The following is a 27,524-nucleotide window of genomic DNA, read 5'->3' on the forward strand; positions in this document are numbered from 1 at the left end:
ATAGGCCTCCTCTCATGCTGATTGGGACACGTGGGACAGGACTTAATTTTATCCATCAGGAATTGCTCATGAAAATGGGCACTCCGTTCTAGAATGAAGCCAGATTCGGCTGAAGTTTTGAAAGGTTCCTGGCAACATCAGCTAAAAAAGAATGTTGTTTCAGAGGTGGAGTAAGTTATTCCATTTTATTAAAGATTAAAAAAAGCAATCTTTTGGGATTTACGTGTGCTGATGAATCATACACAATAAGATGTTTTAATGTAATATTTCTAATGACACTTTAATGATTATATGGTGGAGTGAAGACAGGAAACAAGAAATATCAGACAAACATGACTTAATGTTTCTTAGCATGTGTGCAACCACAAGGCAACAGTTATCTTTTGTAATGCTACCATTTGCTTTTATAGACATGTATGGGCGAAATTTCATACTAAAATCGTAATGCACACAAATAGATAGGTCCATGATTGACTGGTGTTTATGAGTCATAGCAAATAGACAGATACATGGATCTGTTTTACAGGCCTATATAAAAGCAATCTGTTTCATACTGTAAGTACCTGTTGAGTTATGGGCGCTGACTCAAGGTCAGCCTGTCAGAATGTTCTCTTCTCAGATGGCATTTACTGTGAGGGTGAAAAAGAGAGAGAGGGAGAAATAAAAAGGTGGAGGTAGCAGGGTTCGTAAGCTGAAGGGTGGTTTTAGAAATGTGTACCGACAACGAGCCTTTACAGAGAAAGAGGCATCTGAAACTAAATTTTTTATAAACCTATGATATTTGCACGCATGTTTCCACAAGAATACAAAGTGGAAAAATTAGTGATCAAGAAAAAAAGAGAAAAAAATGTGACAAGGATATGAAAAGGTTATATGTGTGTGTGTGTGTGTGTGTGTGTGTGTGTGTGTGTGTGTGTGTGTGTGTGTGTGTGTGTGTGTGTGTGTGTGTGTGTGTGTGTGTGTGTTTGAAATGATCTCACTATGTTGGATTAAAGCAGTAATGAAGCACGCTTAGACCATTAGTAGAGTAATGTGTCTCCAGAGAGACAATGCATCACACCCATAGATGCAAGGCCAGCATTATAGAACGAGAGGCCGGTACATTAAAGCTATTTGTATTTCAGTGGGTTAAAATTCACTCTTTACCTCATTTTCAGCCAATCAGATGCAATGCCAATGAGGAAAAAGGCTAAAGTGCAGGAACACAGACACAGTGGTGCCTAAACTTATAAACCTATGGTATTTTTTCCTTGTTGGACACAGGTTTCGCTCTTTGTGACTGTAGTTGTGTAGCTCAGATTGAATGTGGCAAGTGTAAATTTTACCCTTGAAACAGCAGCGTCAGAATGAATTTTTGGCCGGGAGTGACATCACTATGTAGAGAACACTGAATATTAATGAATACTGAAAATGAATAAATGAATATTAATTAGCTCAGGGTGTTGCTGGTTTTCTTCCTAGACTCTCCTGTCACTTTACTTAAAGGAAAGGTAGGCAATTTTTGCATGTCCTACCTGCCTGTCAGTATTTCCATACCTCCACGCACCGTGCTCGTGCAGACATCACACGTCATCAGCGCGTTCCATGAGGCAATGAAGAGTTGTAGACAGACAGTCAGAGCGCCACAAACTAACCGTAATTACGAGATGGCAACCTGTGAAGTTCTACCCAGAGCTGTTCACGTCCTCAGACTTGAATTTATGCATTTCTATGTCAACACTATCAACGCCGTAATGAATCTGAAGCAGTCAGGTGGTACAAGTAAGAGCTCTGTAAGTTATTTAGGTACTTATTATTGTATTGTTATGTGCTTTGAGACATGAGGTAATTTAACAGTGGCTTTCGTCTCATGACGCTTTGCAGACTCTGCTGTGTGTGTGTGCTACGTTCATGTGTTTTGAAGGAGGGCTGGCTTTGGAGACCCTCTGCTATTGCTTGCTATAATTGCTAGCCTCTCCGAAATCATCTACCTTACCTTTAACTGACCCTTTACACATTTCCGGATTTCTCAGAAGCGTAAGTTGTCTTTTTTTCTTTTTTTTTTTTTTTTTGACGTAGGACGTAGCGTAGGAAGCGTCGTGACGTAGAACGAAATATAGCTAAATCAAACGCTACGTCCTACGTCGGCATCCATCTGCCGCGAACGCGCGTCGACCGTTGCCGGAAGCCAGTTATTTTAATTTATAAAGTTTTAAATATGTATATTTCTACGACAAAACCGCACGGATCTGAGCCTCCGCTCAGAAGGCCTTCGTTTATCCCCCTGGAGCCGGATGGATTACTTTTGTGAAGGATGCATGCACATTTTTGGGACTTGAAGGAGGTGGACCCCATAACTTGACATTATAACCACTGAAAGATCTAACACCGTGTCCTAACTACACGCGACGCGATAAAATTCCAGCGACAGGCAGTGTGTCTGTCCACACTAGACGCGACGCGACTGTGAGACGCCACAACGTCAATCAAAAATAACAGCCAATCAGAACAGCGTGTGGGCGGAGTCTCGCGGCAAGTGCACAACACTAGAGAGTAAACTTGACGGCACTCGCAAGAAAATGGATAAGTAGCTACATAATCTAATTCACAAATGTTACACCATTTAAAAAATGCATAGGCTACTGAGTTACTAAAACAATCTTTGTACTTGTTAGTTCACAGTTTTAACGTTCATGTTTCCATTAGTTTAATTTCAAGATCTGAGGTGAAATATGTCCATTGTTGCTTTTACAGCTACAAAGCTGGGAGCACTAAATGATATTCAAAGTCACGTTTCACGCTTTTAACATTAAATAAAGCACAAACAGTACCTGAGATTATCATTGCCGCACTTTGTGTTTGTTGTTCCAGCGCGACGTCGCAGAAAAATAGAAACCGTTTCTAAATTAGAAACGTCGCGTGTCGCCGTCGCGCCTGGTTAGGACAAAAACTCTGAACATGGAAAAGATACCTTTTATCGCGTGTCGCGGCGTCGCGTCGCGTGTAGTTAGGACACGGTGTAAGACATTTTCTAAAATAACTGAAAATGTGTTCGTCTGAAAAATTATTGACATATGCATCTCGAACGGCTTCTACATTGAGATACAGTAGGCTATGTGGCGTTCATTGCTCATGTTCAATTCACGAGCACAAATGCACGTGCTTTAATTATTTTGAAGCCCATATTTCTGTCATAATTTACTTACCAAACATCTCGTTCCAAACACGTATGTCATTCGCTCTTCTGTGGAACTTAAATGGAGAAAGCTTGAAAACTGTTCCATAAACGCTGTTCACGAGAGAAGTAGCAAAGTAAGACTGAATGAATCATTCTTTTGAACCGGAGAATTCAATGAATCGGTTGATCCGACGGTCTGAATGATTCATTCACAAACGCGATTTAGCAGGTATGGTCATTTTTTCCCCATTTAATGTACGTATATAACATTTTGCTTTGAGTTCTATTACCCCCCCCCCCCCCCCCAAAAAAAATAATTGTATATAATATATGCTGAAGTGAAACCTGTAAATCCATCTCTCTATTTCCCTTTTTGTTCTTTCATTCAGTTTGATTCGGTAAGTTACATGCGTGAAGATGAAAAGTTAGATGTTAGCTGTGATTCAAGTTAGACCCTGCCATTCAGTAAATCTGATGCAGGACAATTTTACATGTTTTCTAATAATATTAGGTCCGTTCTAATAATATAGCAAATTATATCTGAAATGCAGAGGAACGATTGTATTTCAATATCAGACGATGGGAATATGTGGGCTAAAAGGGGCATTTCTGGTGAGCCTGCCTTGGAAGATTGTGTTTCTCAAGTAAAATTCACATCATCAAAAAGTGACTGTGAAAGCAGAGACAGAAATAAATAAATAAATAAAGATGCAAAGTGCACCAGTATCTGAAAGACCTCTCTATGAAATAAAACAGCTAAAATCAAAATCTAAATGGTATATTTTTAACAGCTAGTGATGAACTCATTTGTGAACAAGGGTTCTCAATGCCTGCCAAGGCAGCACTATGATTATTCAAATGAGTACTCTACCTTACATTTTAATGACTTGTGTTGGGGGTAATTAAGGTGTCTATTAAAATAGAGAATCGTGACGATGAATACATCTTCATTCTGGCTTAACCACAATAACATGTAGATAATTGTCTGAGATTAGAAGACATCATCACTGTTATCAGCCCTCATCTAGAACAAAATGTTCCTGCAACTCAGGCACATTAAAAAAGGATCAAACGCCAGGGCAGCTGATTGGACCGTATGATGAGCTGTTGGTCTGTCTCTTTTTCCTCTGAGCTCCAAATGAAAATCCAAGACGGTCAGGCCTTTTTATATATATATTTTAGACTTTTAGAGAACTGAGAAAAATTAACTATATTTTACGTTTTCTAAAGAAAACTATGTAAAACTATGTTATGTTGTTCTCTCCAAACCCAAAACAGGGTATGAGAATTGTACACTAAAATGCAACAACTGACTGATTGTTTTACAAGAAGAAGGTTCAAATACTGTCCATCATGAAAACTGCTTTTTTATAAAACTGATAATTGCCTTAGCAGACAACATTAAAAAAATAAAACAGCCTAAGCACATAAATACCAAGCTCTCAACTAGATGGCACAGGCTGATATAGGTCTCATTTAGTAGAGAGATTGCATCATCATCTACATAGATGATTGGTTGCTGTTGCATCAGCGGCCAATAAGCTACGGCTCAACATTCAACAGTGTTGCTGTTGGCAGTCTGCAGCGTACTTTCAGAAACCCTCCTCCTTCCCCAGCTCCACCTGTATAGATCTGCTACAGGTAGTTATTTCATGTATGTTGCATGTGCAGAACCAACATGTCTTACACAGCTATGTCTGTGAATGTATTGGCAGCAAGTCTCTGTACTTGCTCTGTGACTGCAGCAGCGTAGGACAGGAGATTTATTCCACCAAGACCAAATATATTAACATTGCCATATCCATTACCATCCCAATCTCTCAGAGAGTTGTCATGACAGAAATATGTTTCATTTAATAATTATGGGAATTGTCAAAAAAAAAACTTGGCTAATGGGTGGATGGTTGTTCTGTGTTTTGGTGCATTTGTTGGGGTCACCTAGTGTGAAGACTGAACGAATGAAACCCCATGTGTTCACTGTGAAGTACAGTAAATGGTAAGTAGCTTTTATGCAAACACACGCACACACACTTTTACTTATCAAAATGGGGACAGCGCATAGACTTCTGTTGTTTTTATACACAGCTTATACTGTAACCCACACCCTAACCCTCACAGAAAACTTTCATCATTTTTACAATAATAAAAAAATAAAAAAACTGGATTTACTTTATTTTAATACTGTTTTTACAAATAGGGATGTCCCCAAAAAGAGGTTTTGGGAGATTGTGTCAGGTTTAGCTCACTTCTGGTACAAATTTGTCTCCAAAATGTGGTTAACACACACAACACACACTCTAAACAACTTACTAAACAACTCTGGCCTTTCATTGAAATGAGGGTGTGAGAAAGAAAGAAAGAAAGAAAGAAAGAAAGAAAGAAAGAAAGAAAGAAAGAAAGAAAGAAAGAAAGAAAGAAAGAAAGAAAGAAAGAAAGAAAGGTTAAACATGTTGCCTAGCTGTTAAAGTAAGAAAAAAATACAAACAGGCACACACAACTGGATACATAATTTGAACTTCATTCCAATACTATGCATAATTACCCCGCAAATGTACCGTCATCCACAAAGCCTCAAAGCACACACAGACATGCACACTGGCATTTAGTGCCGTTTGTGTTCATTCACCCCATGTCAAATCCATCATACACACACACACCCTTACACACTGAAGCAGTCATTTCATAACCGCATGGTAAAATAAAAAATGAAACACTGCGCTTATTACTGGAAATTTAGGCTTTCAAATGGTCAAGTCCCTTTATTATTTGCATAATTTATTCGTGTTTTTCTTTCTCTCTTCTGCCTTTGCACAATTTCCCTTAATTTGCATAGACTGTCCATTTAAGGGTTCTTAAACGGAATTACTGCCCTGCATACTTTAATTGTTGAAAATTACATTTAACTTTAAATGAATAAAAAAAAAAAACAAGCCATTAAAACATAATAAAAAGAACAAAAAAATATTGTTTCCATGAAAACAAAAACGCAAGATATCTTCCTACACACATTGGTTTAACACCAACAAACACCTGAAAAATACAAAGCACAAAATGATCTAATTTAACAGAAAGTGGAATCTCGGATTTCATCAAAAATATTTTAATTTGTGTTCTGAAGATGAACTAAGGTCTTACAGGTTTGAACGACATGAGGGTAATTAATTAATTTTTTTTTTTTTTAACTAACCCTTGAACGCCACAGCCAGGCTCCTAAATTGTGGAACAGTCTCTCTATATTCGGCAGGCTCCTTCTATAGAGGTTTTTAAGTCTCAGTTGAAAACGTATCTTTTTAACCTAGCTTTTGAAGGTAGGGCACCTTGAGCAATTGTAGGCACGATTAGTCACAATCATTGGGTATTTGTGTGTAGGCATGTTAATTGTTGTGATATTTTTTGTCATCTTCCTTCTTATCTTTTATTTATTTTTAAGTTAAAATTGGTTTCGTCAGATTTCTGGATTCTTTCACAAAGTAAAACTCATATAGGATTTATATATGGTCCATTGAAAACAGCAGGCAGGGCCTTAAGATAAACATATTTAATTAGGAAATTGTTTACAATACTCCAAAAGTCATGAAAACAAACACAATAGAGTCGATTGAGAATATGGCAACACACACTCTCTCTCTCTGTTTGACTGCAATAAGCTCACAATTTAGTTCTAAATGTAATTGTATTTTATATATTGAGAACACACGTTGTAAAATGTCAGATTTTTAAATGCAAAAAAAGAGTGACCAACCACTAAATGTGGTGTTTACACAGTGAAACATGTGTGATTTTAATGCATCTTTAACACCAATTCCAGCACTCAAAAATACCAAACACAGCTGTCCAAAGTCTTGGTTTATAACAAAACAACTTTAGAGAGTTTAGTGCACCATTACTGCAAACACTACAGGATTTCAGAGGTATCTAGCCTTTTTTTTTTATGGTTGTAAAAGTGGTAAAAAGATATGCTTATGATGTACAATTTTCAATATCTCTCATTCCATGGTCCCTATTCTCACCTTGCTGTCTGCCAGGAGTATTTGATGACCCATTACTTCAGTTTGGTTACATCATTTGGTACAGTAAATTCTGCAGCCACACTCTTTTCCTAGTTCCAACATCAAAAACAACAAAAATCCTCCCAAAAAATAAGAGTGGTTTAGGTACATCTTAGAAGGATTCTTACAACATTTTGCCAAATATGTTTAATTTTTTTTGTTGGAAAGAATCAAAAGGTTTGTCAAGAGCTTTGTTCCGAAACCTAGTGAGCAGGCTCCCTACATAGGCAAAATCCTAATTATTACGGAAACTCAAAAATAACTGATTTGAAACATTCTTCAATGAAAAGGGTCACTACATGCCACACAAATATTAGTCTATTCCTAATGCAAAGAGCATGAGAGACTCAACCAACACTAACAGTTGATTCCAACTCATGTTAGCGTGTTGCTAAGCTAACAACTTGTTATTCTAATGAGCACAAAATTACATAGCATGAAATATTGGCTGAAATAGTCCAAATTAAAACTTAATGCACAATGTTGCTGCTTATTTGTTGGAACAGCCTTCATGTCAAGAGTGCGCTCACAAGGTTTAGGAAGAGAGTTTTGCATAGAATGCTACAGATGATTGATTTTTCAAATTTAGAAATATGTAAAGAAAAAAAGCCAAGCAAGTTACTTAGTGCCTTACTTTTAATACCAAACAACCCATTTAATGAGATGAAAGATGGTTAGAACAGGAACTGATGTAATATTAACCGTTCAACATTGCCTAATTTTCAAAATGATCAAACCGAAATGGAAAAGCTGTATAGCCAGGATAAAACCGGTAACAGTAAAATCTCTTCAAATGACAGCAATATAAAACATGATGTGGAAGAAAACATTTCTCTTTAAAAATAAAGAAATATAAATGGCACTTTTGGTAAACAGTTGAACAAATTGTAAAGAATGCCTGTGCTTTTATCTAGACAATGATACATATGTGTAGTTGTGTAAGGAGAAGTGTACTGGTGTATGTCCTAATCACTGAAAACGTGTACAATAACTCACATAATTCTCACATTTTAGTTTGAAAGTTTGTGATCAACAGGAAAGTTATGAACAGACACATAACAGAAACAATACAGTGATGTGCCCCATTGCAGAGTGAGATTCATCATCATGATTGAGGTCTGTTTCATTCAGTTTAGCTGAGGAAATTCAATTTTGGTTCAATTCACAATTCAATTTTGACCTGGTAGATCTTTAAGCAGCATTTTCAATGAATTCCTTCCATTTTTCTCTTGGGATGAACGATGAAGCCAATTCACCCTCTTGAATTGAAACTGCACAGAAATAAAATGTATTCACACAGAGGGAGTCATGTTGGCTGAACATTTCCTTGTGATTTGGCTCCTACACAGCTGCTTTGGTGATTGACTTTAATAAATAAGTATAATATCTTAATTCCCTTTGGTGGGGTTCATAAAGAAGCGAAAGGAAGTAAACGGAAAGATTTGTAGTGAGGTCAGCCAAACCTATTTCCAGTGCTTGGGACAAAGTAAACAACACTATTTTTAAAAATGCGCAAAACCTTAAGTGAAGACAAACACGCAAAATCATCATGTGGTCTCCTTCTCGCTGAGCATTTTCACACTTGGCCCTTAAGGCAATGTTTTATTTTTGGTAGCCAAGCAGGCTGAGACCATCTCAGGAAGTCGCCTGAATTGTCTGAATTCCATTTGTTTTTATGTTTGCAGTAATGTTAAGATAGCCTGCAACATTTTTTGAAACAACAGCAGAAATTGGTGGAATAGACATAACAGCACAATATAACTCAATAACTGATAATTACTGTTATTTACTAAACATTTTAAATCGAACAGCAAATTTTAAAGCTGCAGTTTGTAATTTTGTTAGCCCCTAAGGGCATCAAATGGAGTTATAAAAATAAAGATTGTTTAAAATAAAACTTTTCCCTCCATCTTTCATTGGTCGGACAAAAAGGAAGTCCCGCCACTAAATTCGCACCAATGGTTAAGCCAGTGTTGGTAGGTTCAAATAAAGCACCACAGTGCCACAGTGTTTACACTTTTTGGAAAGTTTTTCTCTGCATATTAACCAAGAAAAGGGCGACATAATATCTCATTGAAAAAAATTACACACAGCAGCTTTAACAACCTGCAAAAACTTTTTGCATAATGTTTCGTAGAATAATCCCATTCTACAAAGATGTCTAGCAACAGATCTGTAAACTCTCTTAAAATGCTGTGAAAGAGCACACAAATTGACCAACAGACCACCTGGTTCAAGTCGATTGAATTGTTTTTTTTCGCCTAAGGACGGTGTGAAAATGCCCTCTTCATCTCTTTTACACATACAGTACAGGCATACGCCATATAACTGACAGACACTTTCCTGAGGTTTTATTTATCTCTCCCACACTCACACACATGGACTCTTTAAACAACCAGGATTTGTCAACTCTCCCGTGGAAAAGGGGCAACAGGATTTACAATTAAAGCTCACCACATAAATAACCATTACAAGGCCACAAACACACGCACACAGAGAATGTACACCATGGCAATATGGTCAACCATAGCTAGTGTCCAACCACCACATCTGTTTCCGTGACTCCTTGTCTCCATGGCAGCCACAACACATCCATTAGACATAAAAATTCCCATGATGTACTCTCCAATCTCTCGGAATGGAGGAGTGAAATCTTTCCGTCCCTCTCAGATATGTGTGTCCATCATGGAGGATATATTGGTCTGTCCATTCCAGCAGAGTGAGGAGGTCATTGTCTCGCAACGACCAGTTAGGCTCGGCTAGGAGGGACATAAACATCATTGTCCTCTTTCCAGAAAGGAGAAACTAAACTCCTGCTGTCTTCCAGGACAGAATTCCCCATGATGCAGCTGTATTTTGAGGCCCCTGCATTGAACCCCGACACAATGGCTTTGAGCAAGTCCCTCCTTTCTACCTCCGATCCATTATGAGGAAGCACTCACACTTCAACTCAAGCATTGCTGCTTGAGTGTGAGCACAATCTCTCAGGGTGTGTTTGTATCAAGGCAGAGATGTTGGTGAGAAGTGACAACAGAAGTCGAAGTAGATGGGAAGTGCTGTCCGGATGTACCATTGTTCCGTCCGCTCATGGCTACTGTGAGAGTCTCCAGGCTTCTTAAAGAGTCTCCGTGATTAGCTGGCTTGAAAGATGAAGTTACATCCGCCGATTGGCTGAACCCATTTTGCTTGTCCACCGTGTCATCTCCTGATGGTCTGTAGAGGGGGCTGCCTTCAGACCTAGAGTCCGAATTAGAGTTTCCGCCAAAATCAAACTCCTCAAACACTCCAATCTCGCTTTGAGTTGATGGGTAATATGACTTTGAAAGGTTGGTAGCACTTGGGGCATCGCTTTCAGAGACATTACCTCCCAGGCTGGTGGTTGGATATGAGTATCCCACAGTTGGAAGAGGGTTAGAAGGAGTTATACCTGAAGGCAGGTACGCTGAGGGAGGAGGGGGAGGACTGTAGCCTACAGGAAGAACGGCCTGTGAGGGGTAACGGGGATTTGGGTAACTGTATGCAGATAGGTTTTGCGAGGTGTTAGCACTGTAGGTTGACACTAAACTGGCATGGGAAGGGGAAGGGTGGAAAAGAGAGCCTGCGTAAGTTCCTACAGGCTGCAGGAAGGGAGTGCTGTAGGGAGTGCTGCTGTATTCCTGATTCCCGGACTGACCGTTACAACTGCTGCTGGAGAAACAAGATTCTGGAAGACTCCCGCTGCCTATAACTGGTGAGTTACACGCACTGACGGACACATCCGACACACTGAGCGGTGCTTTGGGAAGAAGTTCAGGCACACAACCCAACGGAGGGTAGACGCTCTCCAGCCAGGGCTCTGCCTCCACCTTCCGTCCATTAAGAAGGGGGGGCCCGTTATTCACAACACCGGGTCCCCTAATGCTAACGGAGATGGCTGCATCTGGATATCCCATAAGTCCACTCTCACAGGGTAGATCCAGGATGGCAGAATATCTCTCTGCATACCGCTTGAGCAGGTTAGAAGCGGTCAGAGCTGAAATGTCATCGTTTGCCCATGAATGTTGGTACGCTGCAGTTGAGGTCGAACCTGTTAGCCTTGGATCCCTAAGTGCTTCGATCTTATGCCCCGGTGAACGAGTGGTCGAGGTGATGTCATAGTGTTGCTCCGCCCACTGCGACTGCTCAGGGCTCCACTGCATGGTCACGCCTGCCAATAAAAAAAAAAAAGTCAAATTCAAATGTCACTTCAAACTCATGGAAGTTCAACAAATTCAGAAATATAAGTAACATCATAAAAGTAAAAAGAAAAATACAGTAGAATTTTAGTTACAGCCAAGAGCCTCAGAGTGTGCCGCCCACGTGAACTTGCCAATCAATGTGCAAACATGCTATAATATATTTCTGTAAAAAAAAACATCACTAATTATACTTATTACTCTACCTTATTTCCATCACAATATAAATTAGGATTGTTACAAAAAAACACCACTGAGAGAAAATGTGAGCAATTTAAGTTAATTAACATTATTAGTAAATTACCGCAGTTCCAGATAATGACCAATTCTGCATATCATCTTGTAAAAAAAGAAAAATAATTTGACAAAAATTAATAATAATATAAAATATTCAAATGAAAGATAATAGAAAAAGGCTTTTACAATTCCTTTTTTGAAGCACACATTAGCAGCTATCTGAGCTGTTTTGCGATCTTTAGATTAACAGTGAAGTTTAAATTCAGTTGTGAACTAGCAGAACTCGATTCCTCGCCACACACACATCCAGAATAGCTCTGATGATATCATTAAGGTCTGATACCGAGATACAGCAGAAGGCTTCATCTCAAGTGAATAAAATAAAAGCTCTTTAATGTAATCAAGGAACCTCATATTACACTCTCTCCGTCTCTTCCTCAGTTTCATTGACTCACACACACCACACAGGAACATAATATTTCAGCATACTGTAATAACGACTGATCAATAATGTAGCTCTCGGCATTAGCAACTGAACCCGACAACAGATGTTACCCCTAAAAATACTGTATCTCTGTCATTTCAGCTTCACACATATAGTACACGCAGAGTACTGGACCAAAATTTTAGTTTATGAAACAAAGAGCTTTTCTTCCGCATTCCAATTTGGCATTTGACTGTACAGAGGAAAACAAATTGGGGAGAGAAGGGAAAAGAAAAGAAAGAAAGAAAGAAAGAAAGAAAGAAAGAAAGAAAGAAAGAAAGAAAGAAAGAAAGAAAGAAAGAAAGAAAGAAAGAAAGAAAGAAAGAAAGAAAGAAAGAAAGAAAGAAAGAAATGATGTCCTTAGCCATAAAATATTACTTACAGTAAACTTCTTCTAAAATAAAGAAACATTACATTTTCTCTGACCTTGCAAGTAAAGTGGATTTGCAAAACCTTGTGCATCAGAAACAACAATCCTGTTTTTTTTTTTTTTAATAAAATAAAAGAAAGAAAAAGACACACTCCATACTACAGCAGATGGATATTGATTTTGGACTAATGGAACAAAATTTACATGTTCTATCCATCTCAATTAAAAACTGCCCAATTACATTCAATTCTATCAAGCAGCAAATCCTCTTGATCGATACACGCAACTTGAGGTCAGTCAGTTTTCTCTCATGGGAAAAGGCTGGACTTACTGCAAACACACACACACACACACAAAGAGATGGAACAACTGGCGCCGTTCCCCTGAAAGGACTTTAACTGACATGAATTGGGACTTTGAAAGTCACTCATACTCAATACATTAGCAATAGCTTTAACTATTAAAAATGAAAGTTATATAGTTTAGCAGATACTTAACAAAAGCAAATTACAATACTGGGTATTTCACACTAATGGCAATCAACAAGACAGGTGGTTAAAAATTATAGGATAAAAGAAGAAAATCACAATAAATGAAAAATTATTGAAAGCAATATCAATAACAGATCTGAAAGAGCTAAATATGTCTTTTAACAACATTCTAATTGCTTTTTTCTATTTTAATGGTTGAAGCTAACGAAACATAATTGTAGTCTATTATTTAGCATTATTTCTGACATGCTCTTCTATAATAACAGATACACAGTAAATTCACAAAAATAGATTGGTGAAAACAGAATAGAAAATGTTCTGTTCTGCAGATATCTTTCAATGTAAATTTGTTCTGTGGGACTTTTCTTCCTTACATGCTACATTTATTTATGCGTATGGATTTATCCAAAGTGATTATTCCATTCCACATATATTTCATCAGTTTATGTATTCGCTAGCAGTTGAATGAATGACATTGGCATTGTTATCAACATGCTATGCTGTATGAGCTACAGGATGCCCAATTGCTTATAAAAGTGATGGCACACCTGCTTTCTAAAAGCCACAAGACTTGAGGTGTCATTCATGTCTCTAGCAAAAACGTTTCGACGGTGGGTTTGTTAAATTCCTCACCCTGAGTATGAACAATTGCAAACATCAGTAATTAGGACTAGGCAAGAGTAAAACAACCTTAGAGGATGAACATGTCATCTAAAATAAAACCTCAATTAGAAACCACATCAGCCAAACCTCTTGAGATGAGTGCAGAAATTCCCAAAACAGTGCATGAAGGGTTCTTCATAAGAACATACACAACTTCAGCTGTTCTACAAGACAAAGATAAAGTACTATTCATAATGGAAAGAGCTAGTTATTCATATATGAACAAATAAATATTCTCTGATTGCCTGCCTACATTACAGCCTCACCAGCTTAAAGCCAAATGTGATGTGTTGTAAAGTCCAATATTAACTGTGGTTTGGTGGAATGTTTTCTCAAATGCTATCTTTTTTGGTTGTATTCTACAGAACCTGGACAATCCCATTAGCTGCAAAGCTGCGGATCTAGTGTGTGTGTACTTTTGTGTGTGTAAAAGGTTTTGTGCTGCTGCTTTAGAGAACGACTTTCTGTTGTTGCAATATACCCTCTGGCTACAAATCCTCCAAAGAAGGCCCATCACTCTCTCTCTCTCACACACACACACACACACACACACACACACACACCAATTTCTAAAGCAATGTTCCATACTTTAAAGGCAGACATTTCATTAACTGGTTTTAGAGGAAGGAATCTTCACTTCATTGACTGAATATTTGTTAGTTCAGTAGTAGCGTCTCTTTAAACAATGCTTATGCGGTGTATTTTTGCATGTGCTTGTGTGTAAATGCATGTAGGCTACTATTTTAAACCAGCAGCCCATCGACAGACAGAGTCACTTTTCCTTAAATGAAAATCTCAGGTTTCTCCAGCAGCAAAATCAATACATCACACAGACACTCACACACACTGCATTCATAAAACGTTTTTATTGAGTAATTAAACAGCCATTACTGTCGCCAACAGCAAAACGGATAAAGCCCCTAAAGAAAGATCTAGACAAAAATACACACTCATACACACAATCTAATCCAGACCATTGACTTCAGTAAGTGCCTACTTAAGTACAAAATTCCTGATTTTATATTATACAAGACAAATACTTCAAATACGTCCAATTAGTTTTTAGGGAAAAGGTTGCCATATTACAGAATTTCATGATTATATTAAATGCATAGTTCACACAAAAATTAACCTTATGTTGTTCCAGACCTGTATGATTTTCTTTGTTCTGTCAAACACAAAAGATGTTAGGCAGGATGATCACAATGCACTTTTCCATACAATAAAAGTGAATGATGGGCAGGGGCTGTCAAGCTCCGAAAAGGCTATTCCAAAAATCAGAACTATTCTTTTATAGCCATTGTGATGATTAAGGGAATTTTGCCTTTGTGATTCCTCATTTTTATAGTCCTGTGAAACAAGAAGTCATGGCTGGACAATTTCATGTCCCTAGTCACCCTGGTGTGATAAAAATTGTAAATATGAAGGGGAAAATAACATTTCTAGGGGTACCAAAAATTGGGGCCAACGTGTATTAGAGAGAAACATTTATTTCACAATGGGATTTTCCACCCACATTCATTAGTTTTCCTTCAATGAAAGGTAACATTTTTGGGAGTTTTTGTTTTAATTAAAGATCAAAAGGATAACCAATGCAGATTTATTTTCACAGCCTTCTTTGATCATATTTACAAAGGGTGGCAATAATTCTGACCATGACTGTATATTCAAATTTAGCACATCAGTTGCAAGACACAAGAAAATTTTGGCCTCACTGGTGTGACATATTATAATATTACAATTAATATATATCAATTTGAATAAAATCTGACAGTTGGACCAATATTATCATACTTATATAGTGCTTAATTTTGAAAGCCCCTGGTCACAATTCACTTTCATTGAATGGAAAAGAGCAGAACACTCTGCCTAACTACTTATATGTTCCAAAAGAAGAAAGATAGTCATATGGGTTTGGAGAAATGTGAGAGTGAGCAAATGGTGACAGAATTTTATTTTTTGGGTGAGCAATTTTTATTTATTTATTTGTGGTCAGTTTCTCTAGACATCAGCCAAATACTGCATGACACAGCCACAGTACTGCATAGATCAAGATCATATTATCCATCTAAAAATAAAACAGAAAATCCATTTGATACAAAACCACATTCTCTTTTCCTTGACACAAAGGGCATGCTTTTCAGTGTGTGTGTGTGTGTGTGTGTGCGTGTGTGAGAGAGAGAAAGCAGTTGTGAACAGTTCTCCTGTTGTGCCAGGCTGTTTGACCATTGTAAGAGTGGCAGGGTGGAAGCCCTCTAATTCTTCTTTAATGTGAATGAGCCATTCACTCTCAACGTCCTCTCTTCAAAACGCCTGACTTTCAGCCCTGGCCTGCTGAGTGCTGCAATAGAGAGAAAGAGGGAGAAAGAGAGAGGGAGGTGCAGAGAAGTATGACAGAACGTAGCCTCAGCACTACAGCGAAAGGTCTATGAAAGTTTAAGCTCAGAGATTGAAACAAAACTTTGTTTTTGTAATGTCACTAAAAATGACGCAAAAAGGTTGAGACCACTAAATTAAAACTTTAAGGTGAAACCAACCACACATATTGCTCCAGTTCAATAATCTCACAAAACTCCCGTCAAACATTCTTTGCAATATAATTTGAATTCTAAAGCTGAAGTGTGTGCAATTTTAAAGTGTGTGTTAAAGTCAAAATTCTTAAGGCCCCAATATACTTTAAGCAAAATCAAAGAACAGATGGGTGCGACGATATTTTGCACAAAACTGGGCCAAAACGAAGGTTCGCTCTGGTGGTTCTGGAATTTTCCACTTTGAAATACAATTGGTCCCTGGCGATTATGTAACAGGTGCATGTGCTCTAGGGCTCCACCTACAGTGCTGGTCAGAATTTTTTGCCCCCTTGGTAAATATGATCAAATGGCTGAAAAATAAATAAATCTGCATTGTTAATCCTTTTGATATTTTATTTTAAAAAAAGCAAAAATCTAACCTTTTTTTGAAGTAAAAGAATTGAAAGTGGGGGGGAAATCACATTATGAAATAAATGTTTTTCTACAAAACACATTGGGAACAATTATTTGCCCCCTTTTATTAAATACTTTTTTCCAAGATAACAGCTCTGAGGTTTCTCCTATAATGCCTGATGAGTTTGGAGAACACCTGACAAGAGATCAGAGACCATTCCTCCGTACAGAATCTCTCCAGATCCTTCAGATTCCCACATCCATGTTGGCGCTTCTTCTCTTCAGTTCAGCCCACTCATGTTCTATAGGGTTCAGGTCTGGGGACTGGGACGGGCATTGCAGATGCTTGGTTTTGTGCTCAGTGACCCATTTTTGTTTTCATTTTGATGTTTGTTTTTGGATCACTGTCTTGTTGGAAGATCCAAACATGGCCAGATATAAGATTTCTAGCACAGGCTGTCAGGTTTTGATTTTTTATCTGTTGGTATTTGATCGAATCCATGATGCCATGTATCGGAACAAGATGTCCAGGACCTCTGGCAGAAAAATAGGCCCACAGCATTAAAGAGACAGCAGAGTATTTCATTTTACACATGGGGTACTTTTTTGTCCCTGTATGAACCAAACCCATCTTAAAGGTATAGCGGAGGATTTTCTTTTTCCGGGTGGATCATCAAGACTATTGGTCCTCCTAAGTGTCAATCATTCTGGTGATATGTTTACGTAAGGCCGTCGTACGTGCTCGTCCCTAGGCAGTTTTCGCTTTCTGCGCATGCGCACTTTCAGGTGTATATGTGGTGAGCTACGGTTTCAGCCATTCCTTTGAAAATGCAAGAGAAAGAATCGCAAGAGAAAAAAAGTCTACGAGGTGTATGAGAAGAAGAGAAAGGCCACAGAAGATAGAAACAAGACCAGAGTGTTTTTGGGAGATTCATTCACACGATGGCGTGCGCTCAAAACACAGGTTGGGCTTCCCACTGATGCCTCAGTCGCGAAGTTTCTACTCGACAGGTAAAGTTTGGCATGCTATTTGGAGAAATCCATTTAAAATCACTGCTAGTAAAAGTTAATGTAAGCTATGATTAGCCCTGGCACAAGTCACGCACCGCGTAGACACGGTAAACATCTCAATTTGCTCTCTCGTACACACGTTTAATAAGCGTTCCCTCTCGAGTGTTGCGCATGTGCATTTTTTCAAAAAGTGGAGAGGGCGGTTCTTTTCTAAAATTCGGGAAAATCTTCCGCTATACGTTTAAAGGCCCTTTCACACTGGACGCGATTTTGACGCGCGAATGTGCGATGGGTTTATTTTTTGATCAGCTGTTTGTGTAATGAGCGCTTCCACACCGAACGCGAATGTGCTGAGGCGAAAAAACTACTTTTATTTTTTTCGCTTCGATGTCGATTTTTTTTTTACTTTTGCGGCGACAGAATAGGCTTCAGCCAATTCACATACTACAAGGACAACGATTTGAAAGACAATGTGTGGCGTAGCATTGCCAACCAACCGGTTATCACGACTGTGAGTGTGTTGTGTGTGATAGTCCTGTGCTGTGTAGGCTAGCAGGCCAAACTACATTTGGGATAGAAAGCTAACACTATTATCGTCAAAGATAGAGACAGAGACCGTGTTTACCTTGAACACGTAACAAAATGCAGTGAGACTATTTAGGGCTGCTTTTAGTAGGCTATACTATACATTCTTTGTGTGATATTTCTAGTCGAATGATTTTTAACTTACTTCGTGTGTTACATGTAATGTGTAGTTACATTACAAAACGCACTGTTGAAGACGCAAAAAAAAACTGCACATAAGCATACTCCCCTTCAGACTTTCTGTTCTGTAAGATTGGGTGCACCCAAAACCTTCTTTTCTGTCTTTTAAATAAAATGAAAAGCTCGTCTTCACTGGATGCTATGACTATGACTGGATGATGATGATGATGATGATGATGAAGTGTCCATGTTTTCTCAGCTGTCGGCGCGATTCGCGCGAAAGTTTTGGAATGTTGAAGCTCTCTGAACGTCACAGACGTCGCAAATTCGCGTCGCGGCTGATGTGAATGGTTTTGATGCGAACTATTCGCACACGAACTATTCGCTTTTTCGTTTCGCTTTTTCGTTACGCATCCGGTGTGAAAGGGCCTTAAGTGTTTGCTGCCAAAAAACTTTTTTTTTTTTTTTTTTCATCTGACCATAGAACGTTTGAAAAGTAACTGACATTACTGGAACTTCAAATGGGACGGGTTCTATGGTAAAAAAAAATTGCAAAACACTTAAGATGGGTTTGGCACACAGGGATAAAAAAGTACCCCATGTGTAAAATGAAATACTCTGCTGAATCTTTAATGCTGTGGGCCTTATTTTCTGCCAGAGGTCCTGGACATCTTGTTCAGAGACATGGCATCATGGATTCGATCAAATGCCAACAGATAAAAAATCCAAACCTGACAACCTCTGCTAGAAATCTAAAAGGATTAACAATGCAGATTTATTTTTTACAGCCATCTTTGATCATATTTAACAAGGGGGCAAATAATTCTGACCAGCACTGTACTTTGACGTAGAAATCATGTTCATTATCCAGTTCATTTCTTTACTGATTCCACAAGTAAAAACATGAATACACTGGAGTGCCGAATTGCAGAGCTGGTACAAACATATCCACATCTCTATAAACGCTTGCGTAGAGACTTTAAAGACTCTGAGATAAATTTCCTGAAAGAAAATTTCAATTAATTTTGTTGTGTTTGTTTTGTATTGAGAGGATAGTGCACATCACATATTTAAACGCTCCTGTAAACACCACCTTCAGCAACAAAGGCGGCGTCAGAATATGTGTAAAAGGAATACCGCTGCTCAGCTTTGCTATTAAAGAACTTTTGTTTCTTTTTTGAATTTTTTTGCATTGAATATATTAGACCCTTTATTGCATTCTTATTATCTTTAGTCAAAATGTCATTTTAAAACTAGCTCTTCATCAGAAGAAATTTTTTATTTTTAGGCTGTTGGTTAACATTATTACAGGTTAACAAATCATTTAAACCAACAGTCAAACAGCTATTAAGACATTGTTTTAGCAAACTAAAATTCGAGACTTTGTTGGTATGTAACTGACATTTTAAAATTTTAGTTTCCAGAGGATAAAATCAAGACCCACCCTACATTTTTTTCTGTTGATTATCCTGTTCCACTTGGACATACGGAACTATGTGAGTTAAATGGATTGCACACTGCAATTCACATGGACATTTTCCTGGAAACTGTAAATGCTTACAGGTTTGTAGCAAAACATTAAATTCAAGGCCTAAAATTAACACTCGCCAAGTGCCAAATGCGAGTAAAAATAGCCGTTGACGAGGGTATGAAACGGTGTCAGTTGCCAGTTGGCCATTTTTTTTTTAATTCTAACAATGCAATGTTGTGACAACATGAACGTGAACAATCGTAGTCAGTGCTTCATCATCATGAAAGTTTTAGCCTTTCAAATGTAATTATTGAAGCGCTGGAACACGCAAAAAGAGAATTTGTTACTCGCGCTGTGTGGGAAGTTTAACATCAGAAGTTGAGCTCTCTTTCATGCCTTCCTGCGCTTCCATGGACAAATTCACTCAGAATTATGTCAAAAAACACCTGTCCTGAGTATCCTAGTAAACATAGTCGGTTATGGGAACGCAAACACAAAACGCATGATCCATTCGGTCTTTCAGTTTTTTTTTTTTTATTCGCTTTGGTACAATTTTCACAAGTAAGTAATTATTTTACATTATAAGTGATTTTTCTTAGATTATAACCACTACGTTCAAAGTGTGTGTGTGTGTGTGGTCTGTGTGTCCTGGTAAACTCTACATTATGATGGTACAAAGATGGCAATATCCGAAATCCTTGTCCTTGTGGGGACATATACTGTAGGTCACCAAGAGGAAAACAGCTCATAAATCATACTAAGTGATGTTTGTTGAAAATGTCAAAATACAGAAAGTTTTCTATGATGAGTATATTAAGGGGTAGGGGATAGAATAGGCCTATACAGTTTTACAGAATAAAAATCATTACGTCTATGGAAAGTCCCCATAAAACATGAAATACTATGTTCTAGCACAAAACCTCATGGCAGTTTCAGAACTTCATCACAGCTTTTGATAACACACAAGATAGATACTATTACAAACATTAAGGATTCAATTCATAAGTTTGGTAATGTAAGTTTATTTCTAATGTGGCATCTGTAGCCTGTATTACTGTTATTAATTCAGCAGGGTGATTTGAAACATGTATCTTGCATTGTTTGCTGTTGAATGAACTGATTGTTAAAAGTACTAAACTGAAAGAATGTTGTTTCGATGATTAAACCAAATGTTCTCATATTACAATAATCTTGTGTTTGAAACAATGATTATGTGGACTGAAAATATGTGCAACTGAATGAAAGCATGAGATCAAGTTATGAAAGAATGACTTACAATTGTGATCCGTTTGGATTTTTGTACTAAGAGTGTTGAAAATGTACACCTTACTTGTGAAAATAGTACCAAAGCGAATAAACAAAAAACTGTAAAGAGACAGCATCCTAACAATCCGCTGCTGTCTGGGGTTTTAATGTTAACCAAACAACAAAGGACAAAGAAAAAAAAAATCACTTACTGCTCTTGAACTTTAAAAAAGGATATGAAGACTATGCAGTGCCTACTTTATTAAATTTCAGTACCTGAAAACTATTAGACCTGCCTGAAGAGCACGGTTTACTTCATTTGTATGTATTGTGTTGTATTTATTTGTGCTTCTGCTTCTAATTTGATTGTTTGCTCTTATTGTATTACTGACTGTTTACTTGTCTTTAAAAATGTAGGCAATTAAATTTATAAGATAAGCTAGTAGTTTTAGCTGTGGTATCAAACTGGAATAGAGGAATCTGGTATTCACTGGTATCAAAAATGTTGGTGTCATAACTGCCTGTTTTTGTGTCATGGCTGGTAAAAAATATTTTTGGCCGGTAAATTTTCTTAAAGGGTACATAACATGTACAGTTTCACCTAATCTCATGTTAATCTTGAGTACCTATTGAGTAGTAGTGCATCTTTAATATCTCCAAAAAGTGTTTAGTTTTATTATATTTATAAAAGAAAAATACAGCTTTCCGATTCTCTCCGGAAAAAGCCGAGGTCCTGGAGGCGGAGCTATAGAGTCAAGCGGTAGTGCTTGATTTCCAGCAAAAGACAGAAATCTGATCCAGTTGTACTTACATGAATGGGGTCTTTTATCACTGGGACCGCTCCACGTTTTAATAGCAAACGATTTGCAAATCCAGCGTCGACCTGGGACTTGTTAATAAAACATTCGTCACTGAAATGACCAGAACACACAACCGCACTTGGTACACTCTGTTGCTGCCCCGGAAAAACAAACTGCATCCACTGTTCCTGTAACACTGGGTTCTTTGGAAAGCTGAACACGGTAAGCTTTCCCTCACATCCAAATACACACTTTTTTGGAGACATTCTTGAACAAATCCTATGCAGCGCTGGCTGCCGATGATTTCCTGTTGAAGCGCGTTGATGTGCGCGGTCTCGCTCTCCTCTGGTCGACGTGTGCGCGGGCGCACTTTTCCGAGAGAAATGCTCATATAAGGAGTTCCACTCTCATCTACGTCATTAGATCCACGATCGAAAAAAAACAGCCAAACTTGTACCAACCCGGAAGTAAGATTTTCGGCACAGAAATTCTCCGTTATTCATCCAAAATATTTTTTTTAAACTTTGCCCATGTTTAGCATGAGAATCCATCTCTTTAACACTGTAAACAACTCTGAATACATGAAACACCATTGTACCCCCCCTTTAAGTCACCGGCGGCCATTGGCAGGTCTGGCAAAACAATTAGTTTTAGGCCCTGATTACTTTTTTTTTAGGAGTGTTCAGGGATACTTGTTTCAAAACAATCATTATTCTGCAACACCATTTGGTGACAGTAGTGGCATAGGAATCTGACACTTCAACTTTAATTTAAATGAATCAGACTGAATCAAACATTTCAGAGTGACATTCTTAGCAAATAATAAAAAAAACCTGATAAATTCAATCTAAGACAGATGTGGCAACTCTTTTCTTTCACTTCCTCCCCCTTCTCTTTTCTGCAGTTAGATTATTTAAAACCTCCATAAAAGACATAGCTAAGGCTTAAATCACTTTCATATCGCTCTAAACGAGAGACGATAGCCTCGCATGTCAATGACCAATTCAATTCCACACGCCATTTTCCTCTGCTAATTAACACAGTACCGTGTTCATTTAGAGACACAATACAGAGCACTGGGCGGGGGCAGACTGGGCGGCCGTACACCGTCTGCTGCTGACATCGGCCTTTAATAGGGCTTTAGCATATTAAACAGCTCAATCATCCCTCATATGCGCACACGCACACACATACACGCACCCACTCAAGGGAGGCACTAGTTTTCGTGTAATAGGGACAAGCGAGAGAAAAGAGAAAGTATGGGAGACAAACTGTGTGAGAAAGTCTACATTAGTCACTCGAAGACACTTTCTTCTTGTCGCTATATATCTTTAGATGTGTGAAGGGAGGAATGAAATTGGAGGGAGGGAGGGGGGATAAGGAAAAGTGTGAAGTTGGATGTTAAGGGTAGAGGAATAATTTAATCACAAACACTGTCAACACTAAAATTTTAACACAATCTGACTGTCAAAAAGAAGGAGGGACAGAGAGACAGGAGTTGAAGATGAGAAAGGGAGGTTATTAATGATACAATGTAGGCTATGAATGTTCATTTCATATTCATGACTATATTATTTGTAGCTGTTTTATTCCAACTATAGCCAATGTATGAGCAATCAATGGGTCCAAAATTTCTTGTAAATATTAACACATTTAATCATGCCCCCCTGAACGGTTCGTAAATAATATGGAATGTACATTCTAAGGGAGCAATAAAAAAAAAAATGTAAGTACCCCCTTCATGTTTTTGCAAGTGCGCAGTCAGCTCAGTTCAATCAGGCAACATGCCTCACCAAACCAAACTTACTGTGAGCAGACACACAGAACATGTTATTTCATGTAAGAGGAGTTTCATGTATGAAGCACAACTGTGTGGAACACAATGCAAGAATGTCAAGAAGCTTTTTAAAAAGTTTTCAAAAGTTGCACAGTTTTTAACTTGTAGCACTAGACAAAACAGCTCAATGTTTTATTCAATGATATGGAAATAAAATAGACAATTTATTGACCTCTAAATGCCATAATGTAATGTCTTAAATTCCATTTCTACATAAATACATTTAAATTGATTGACAGTATCTAAAATTATACTAGATAACTCACTAAAGATGATTCTATAATATAATTGGAATAATATGAATTTGTTTTCTTTGATCACAATAAGCAAAGATGGGGAGAATTTAAATGATTTTACAAGTTCTAAAATAAAAATTGCAATTTATAAGAAAAGTTTGAGATGTTTCTTGATGTTTTTTGTATATCTTATTAAAAAGTTTTAAACAAAACCGAGTATTAGGTTATTCAATGTCCTCAATATTGTATTCCATCCTGTTAGTCTTTTGCAATATCCGTTTAACTAACAAAAGCCAGTTCCTAAATTACATCATCAGGAAGCGTATAGGGAAAACAACAGCACAAAAAAGCAGCAAGTAACAGCAATGGACTTCAAGTTGACACCCTCATGTAAACTATAACACTCAATTCCTCACTGTGCAACTACAACACAAGCCGATTATTTTTTTTCAGAGATAGAATTCAAATGGTGAAAAGTGTGTGTGACAGAACAGTTTTCAAAAGGATAAATACTAGCCTACGCTACCAAGGCCATAGCTTCCTTGAACATTAAGAAATAAAAGCATTCAAAGATATTTAAGTGTATAAAGAAAAATAAAGAAAAATAGTAGAAGACCCACAATTTAGTCATATCTGATTATTGGGGTGACATTCCCACCTCAATGTCTATGGTGGTTACAGTCCGGTACACTACCTGTAAATCTCACACAAAACTGTTGATGTAATTATAATCAAATAATACATCATTTGGTCGATTTATGAGCATTTAATAGTGAGAGCCACTTCAAATGTCCTCACAATTCTGTTTTCGACATGCTTCACTATATTTGTAGGCCAAAAAAGAACAGCTAGGCTATACAAGCAAGCAGGACAATAAAACAGATTGATGTAACAGTTGGCTCATGTGAAAATATAACAAGAAATGCGCACATTGTAGTTTAACTGTCCATTTCTAATTCACTGCCCATCAAATTTGTGATTTATTGTGTGTAGCCTAGTGTGTGACTGACTCCACATTCAGACCGATAAACAACCACTCATACAGACAAGTCGACAGCAATCTGCTCTATCTGACTGAGAGACAGACAAAGAGAGACAAGGGGAACGCTGGAATATTGGAAAATGAAGTGTTGTCATTTCGCAATACATCTGAGTCCAAATTATGCACATCTAACTAAGCGCGCCACTGTGCGCTCACGGCTGATTTCCCGCCAGAATCACATCACAGCGCGAGCATTTATTACGCGCTCGTGCAGCAGTCGCTCTGCCCGCGCGCCCGACTGGAGATACAGCGCTACATGATTGCGGTCTGTAACCTCCAATCTCAACTCTCCTTCCCCTGACGCGGGCCAGGAAAATGCTATCATAGCACTGAAAAGCAATCTGCGTCTAGCACGACCAGTGTGAATGATATCCGAATGGAGGAACAGATTGGAAAAACGTTTAAGTATGAAAATATAGGCTATAAATAAAAAGTCAAGAGAACAGGGAATACACGGGATTTTCTCAAACTGAATAAGTAGTTTTATTTTATAGCTATTTAAGAGAGCTGTTTTCGTAGGGTCTGCGATTCGACTCAAATCCGGCTTGGGTCATCATGTCCCGATCCCCTCTCTCTCCTTGACCTGTAGCCTACTTTCCTGTCACTTCTCCGCTATCCTGTCTAATGAATGCGAAAAGCAAATAATCAAAATAGGGTACTAATGCATGCATATGAATGGCGCTGACTAACAAATAGCCTAAAGAAGGAAGCAAACTGGTTCATAAAGAAAATATTACATCATATTCTAAAGATTTGCATGCATTTTCAAATAAAACAGAGATATGACCTACCATATACACCGCTGATCATATTGCTTGACATCAGCAAGGTGACGGAGAGAGACAGAAAGGAGTGAAATGTTCACTTCAATGATTTCCACAACGCGTATTGTAGGGAAAGAGTTCTTCAGTAAGTTGAATGACACACCGCATGCAAACAGTGTTTCGGGCGGACAGGAACCCCAAACTGTGGAGAAAGAGAGAGGAGAGATGAATATATGATGCAGCAGGAAAATAAATGTACCATTAGCTATAAGTAGCCTATGAAAATGCTAATTAATTGTTATTGCTAGGCTATTTATTTGTTTCACTTCCCAATTTACCCTCTAAAAAATTATTATTATTTAGACCTCTTTATAATAGGCTATTTTATATTCATTTTACATTTAATGCAAACATTATTATTTTTTTTAAAGTGCTTTAAAATCCATTTAAATGTTGATTAAACTAGATTTTGCTTATAAACTTGTGAATTAGGATTTAACAGTGTAGGTGATTTCTTTCTATTTCTTTATTTAATTACTGAAATGCAGTTATAGTAGCCTAGCTATTAAATATTATTTAAATGGAACGTATATATGCTAGTCTTGTAAACAGCCTTGCAATGGAAACAACAGAAGATACAAGAGCTAAAGTGAGATTTATAGGCTAAAGTAAGATCATTCAATTGTGCTGATGGTTAAGAATGTTTCTCTGTCACTCTCGCCTGGACACAACACACATACGGATCAATGCTGTCGTATTATAGAACTCTACTCCATAATGAAACTTCTTGCCTAGTGTTCAAACTACCATCATTTAATAAATGCTATTAAGAGCCACGCCGAACAAAAACTGCGTGCTGTTTTCTCGGGCCTGTGTCCGAGTGTCCGAGCGCGCTGTCCGTGCATGGCATGGCCTCTCTCTCTCTCTCTCCGGCACAAACGGACAGCTGGTGGACGCAAACAAAGTGAAAGATTTACCTGTTCCGCGCCTGAGAACGGCGACAGCGGCCAGCCGTGCTGCTGAGAGCGGGGGATGGCGGTTACTCCGAGTCGGTGATGTCCTGGAATGCTTCCAAGTCAGGGCTGGAGAGACTGACCACCACAGAATTACTGACCACATCTACTGCCATGTTGGAATTCCAGAACCTCACGCCAGCTGCCGAAAAAAAGCGGAGAAGCTTCATCCTTTACTGCGCATGCGCTCTACCAGACTCCAGCTGAGAGTCCAGTTTCTCTCTCTCTCTCTCTCTCTCTCTCTCTCTCTCTCTCTCTCTCTCTCTCTCTCTCTCTCTAGTCATTTTAAACACTATAAACGCTAGCGGATTCAAACATCCTTTGGGAATTCACATAAATACAAATGTAAATCATATAATTTGTTTTTAGTAACATTCGCTGATGTTGTTAAGCCAGTGACAAACTAGACTGGATGGGTACAGTCATTGGAAACAGCTGTGAGAAAATATTTCATGTTGTTGTCATAATATAAAAGGTCATGAAAGGATGATGTAAATTAGATTGTTTGGGCAACTGTAATATTTAATAAATGGCATATTTGATAACAATGAAATTAACTGCAAAGTGCTTTTTCTGTTCCTGTCAACAGACACATTTTCTGAGATTTACAAATCTGTAGGCCTACTATACAATATCAATATTTTTATTTATTTTATTTATATCTCTTTTCCTTCCTTTCTACTTAACATGCCTGGAGGAATGAATAATTATAACGAAAAATAAAACGATGGTCATAATTGCAGAAGTGCACATAAATGTGTGTATGCATTTGAATGAGTATATTAATTTATTAGTTGCTGTATATTAAATA

General features: G+C 37.9%; 1 protein-coding gene across 1 annotated transcript; it reads right to left on the bottom strand.

The window, feature by feature from the left end:
* Window positions 1–6,682: 6,682 nt before the first annotated feature.
* LOC308700103 (fidgetin) lies at window positions 6,683–26,904 on the bottom strand. Its single transcript, XM_081381479.1, has 3 exons — window positions 26,678–26,904; window positions 25,728–25,902; window positions 6,683–11,392 (listed from the first exon to the last, which is right to left on the bottom strand). Exons 2-3 carry the CDS (start codon window positions 25,756–25,758, stop codon window positions 10,191–10,193), a joined length of 1,233 nt encoding a protein of 410 aa, XP_081237605.1. The 5' UTR covers window positions 25,759–25,902; window positions 26,678–26,904; the 3' UTR covers window positions 6,683–10,190.
* Between the last annotated feature and the right edge of the window lie 620 nt (window positions 26,905–27,524).

This window comes from Scardinius erythrophthalmus (assembly GCF_964197995.2).
Source record: "Scardinius erythrophthalmus genome assembly, chromosome: 12".
Taxonomy (NCBI): domain Eukaryota; kingdom Metazoa; phylum Chordata; class Actinopteri; order Cypriniformes; family Leuciscidae; genus Scardinius; species Scardinius erythrophthalmus.